The following is a 3,705-nucleotide window of genomic DNA, read 5'->3' on the forward strand; positions in this document are numbered from 1 at the left end:
GATTCGATTGGGTTCGACCCGAAGGGTTCAGTTAAGATTAAGCTGTAATATCAATTGTACCTTGATATTACTGATCGGAAGCGGGCTCCACCTAGGAATTCCGATCACTTGACCTTACAGAAGAATTAGCTCTGTAATAATTCTGAACCCTCTATCGGAATAATACACTTGTTGAAAGGACACCATTCCTTTCACGTCAATGGTAAAGTCGAAGTTGCAATAAATTGATGAAGTAGTAAATTATAAGAATGGGAAATCGTCGGCTAGCAGACATGTTGGGGGTCGATTTAGTGGAAGCATTGCGGGAAGATGGCGAAGATGGGCATGGCTGCGCAAGGGAGTTGCGATTCAACTCTGAGAATGTAAGTGTCTAATTTATTGCGTTGTGGTAGATGTGTTTGGTTAATTTGTTGGTTGTTAATGAAATATAAAATTAAAGGTTGGGAGAGATTAGGGTTTGTGACTCCGTAGCACACATTGTTGTAAGTATGAGTACATGTTGAGTGTTTATAATTGATTAATTATACTAGGTAATTGGTAGTGTGTAATTCAGTAATTATTGTGTATATTACTTGAATGGTGATTGTTATGTGGTTATTGTAATGTGATTAGAGTGGTTTAATTTGAGATAAGTCAGTTTTTGTATCTTTAAATTTTGTTTAGTTGTTGTTTCTGATTGATGGTTAGTGAATTCAGTTTGACAATTGATGGACATTTTGGGGTCTATTTAGTTATGGCGGTGGTTTTCAAATATTGGCTTAATGGTCTGTGTAGTCGTTGAAAATGGACATAATAAATGTTATGATGTTGTTCTTTATATTGTGTTGTTATGTTGTGTTGTTTGTTATTGTTTGTACTAGTTGTTGTTGAGATAAAATGATCCACTAGATTGAGTTGTGGAAGTATATGTGTTGTAGGTGGGTGTTGGTGAGGCACTTGGAGCAGATAGTGAGGATGATGTATATGTTTATGAGGAGGGGTTAGAGAGTGGTGATGGATTTACAGAAGGAGATGAGGAGGAGGATGAAGAAGGAGAAGGAGATGAGGGAGAAATACAGGGGTCATATTTTGAGGAAGTAGAAGTTGATGGTGGCGTTGAAGATGAAGGGGCAGAGGCAGGAGGTTCTTCTTTCATAACACTAAAGAAGGGCAGGGTATTGGTGCACACTGTATTTGGTGTGGAAGAGAAAGTACCACCCCCAACTTTGGGCATGGTATTTGGGAGTAAGGATGAGTTGGATACCTATTTCTAGAGTTATGCTAGGCAAAAGGGTTTTGGTATAGTTAGGGCTGCTTTTGGGTGGGTGGATGTGAAGAAGGAATTGAAAAAGGGGAAGTGTTGTAAGCAGAGAAGGAATGCTAAGTGGACTTGTGACTGTTATGGTTACGCTTCAAGGAAGCGTAGACAGGATGCACTTAAGGAAGGGTTGTTGCAAGATGAGGAGACAGTTCAGAAACGAAAGACTAAAAAGTGCGGGTGTCCTGTGGAGTTGTATGCCAGTGTTAATGAGGAAGGGAACTGGGTTATTCGAAGGCTGAATTTGGAGCACAAAGGTCACATTGTTACTCCGGGAAAGTCAAATGATGTAGCGATGTACCGGAAGCACGAGTTAATGGTGAAAAATAATCATTTGGTCAAGCAGGTGCATACGGCGAAGAAGTCTAAGGTGAAGGTATCCCAAATGTACAGTTGTCATGCTCGGGAGCGTAATGGAGTGGAGGAGATGACATTTACGCAAAGAGACTTGGAGAATGCAGTGGCTCAGAAAATCAGACTTGAGCTTACTAAGGGTGATGCAAATGGCATGATAGAGTACTTCAACAAAATGAGTGCCGACAATCAAAATTTTCTCCATCTATGTTGGTTTGGGAAGGACGGGGCATTACAAGATGTTGTGTGGGTAGACGCGAGGAGTAGAGCTGCGTATAAGGAGTTAGGAGATGTTAAGTGTTTTGACAGTACGTATTTGACAAACAAATTTCACCTTCCCTTTGCTGTGTTTATCAGTGTGAACCATCATGGGCAGAGTATTTTGTTTGGGTGTGCATTAATCTCTCAGGAAACGGCGGAGACCTATTAGTGGGTAATGAGGACTTGGCTACATTGCATGGGGGGTAAAGCTCTTATCTCAATCCTAACGGATCAAGATCTGGTGATTAGGAAAGCTGTAAACTTGACTATGCCTGACAGTTGCCATAGGTGGTGCATATGGCACGTACTTCAGAAGTTTGGGACGTATGTGGGTAAGCATGAGGACTATGAAGCTGTAAAGGATGAGTTTGAAAATATCATTTATGGTAGTTTAGATGCTGATGAATTTGTAGATCGTTGGGTGGACGCAGTTGTTATTATAAACTAGGAGATAACAGTTGGCTTGAAGGTACTGCACTTCCATTTCTTTTTTCTTTTTTTTTTGTTTGTGATTGTTACTGATTTATATTATAATATGCAGAGGTGTAGCTGTTTGTGTGCAGAGGACTGGAAGCTGTTTCAGTTCTGATTTAGAGTAGGAGTAGGTTCAGTGGTACAATTTTGTACCACTAAGTGTTTTTTTTTTTGTGCAAGTTTCTTATCTATGGCACATTTTTGAGACAGTGAATGTACCACCTACAGGAGTCCAGGTGTATGAGGTTTGTATGTTTTTAGATAAGCCATTAATTGCAATTATTTGAAATGTAGGGCTGTATGAGGAAAGGCACATGTGGATCCTAGCGTATTTGAAGCATTTATTCTAGGCCGGGATGAGAACGACCCAGCGTTCTAAAAGTTTCAATCACTTCTTCAAGGGTTATGTTGATAACATACAACATTGTCTGAATTTGTGCTTCGATACTGCGATGCAATGTAGATAAGGGCCGAGTCAGAAAGAATTGCGACCTCTAACACACTACAGTACATCAGGCATGTAGCTACCGATTTCCCAGCGGAGGAAGTGTTATAGAAGTGTTACACGGACGCCAAATTCAAAAAAGTTTAGTGGGAGTGCAAGAGGATAATGTACGTGCGTCGCCTAGATGACTATGAAGTTGGTGAGAATCAAGTTGATTTTGTTATTGAGGACCGAGTGTGGATCAAGCTAAAATTTGCAAAGAAAGAATATGTGACTAAGCTTCGGAGATGCTACAGGGTGTGCTATGACAGTAATACATATGAAGCTAGTTGTGACTGTAAACACTTCGAGTGCCATGGAATCATTTGTCGACATATGATCTTTGTGTATGACCATTGTGGTGTTTCCATTGTTCCTGAGAAGTATATTCTACGTCGTTGGAGGAAGGATATTCAAAGGAAACACACACGAGTGAAAGTAGCTTACCATGATCCACTTAAAACCGATGAAGCCAGGCAATATCACAAATTGATGGGGATGTATGAACCAATTTGCTTAAAGACTTCAGCTTTTAAGGAGGGTGTTAAGGCTGTGGCAGAGTTGTTGCAATTGATGGGCCTCAGAGTCGATGAAGTGTTGGCAATGGTTGCCAAAATAATAGGAATAGGCAACTAAGGATAATGAAAAACGAAGGTGAGGATGATGGCGTACATTGTGTTGTTCGGACGCCTTCTTCTGTGGCTTTGAACAAGGAGCTTGGTTGTACAGATACACCAGCCGCACATGCATCTGGGTTTCCAAATACAATCCCTACACCAATTATTGCCTTTGTGGGGAGTTGTGATGGATCCGTTCCGGCAGTGATTAAGGATCT

The 3,705-nt window shown here is 40.7% G+C and overlaps 1 protein-coding gene across 1 annotated transcript; it reads left to right on the top strand.

The window, feature by feature from the left end:
- The first annotated feature begins 248 nt into the window (after positions 1 to 248).
- On the top strand, positions 249 to 2,081 carry LOC110734099 (protein FAR1-RELATED SEQUENCE 5-like). Its single transcript, XM_021914157.1, has 3 exons — positions 249 to 362; positions 918 to 1,154; positions 1,254 to 2,081. Exons 1-3 carry the CDS (start codon positions 249 to 251, stop codon positions 2,079 to 2,081), a joined length of 1,179 nt encoding a protein of 392 aa, XP_021769849.1.
- The last annotated feature ends 1,624 nt before the right edge of the window (positions 2,082 to 3,705 follow it).

This window comes from Chenopodium quinoa, unplaced genomic scaffold (genome assembly GCF_001683475.1).
Source record: "Chenopodium quinoa cultivar QQ74 unplaced genomic scaffold, ASM168347v1, whole genome shotgun sequence".
NCBI classification, from domain to species: Eukaryota; Viridiplantae; Streptophyta; class Magnoliopsida; order Caryophyllales; family Amaranthaceae; genus Chenopodium; species Chenopodium quinoa.

Excerpts from the sequence above, each read along its gene's own strand:
- LOC110734099 (XM_021914157.1), top strand. The coding sequence starts at position 249 with ATGGGAAATCGTCGGCTAGCAGACATGTTGGGGGTCGATTTAGTGGAA. Across the intron at positions 363-917 it reads TGCGATTCAACTCTGAGAAT|GTGGGTGTTGGTGAGGCACT; the intron begins GTAAGTGTCTAA and ends TATGTGTTGTAG. Across the intron at positions 1,155-1,253 it reads TAACACTAAAGAAGGGCAGG|AGTTATGCTAGGCAAAAGGG; the intron begins GTATTGGTGCAC and ends ACCTATTTCTAG.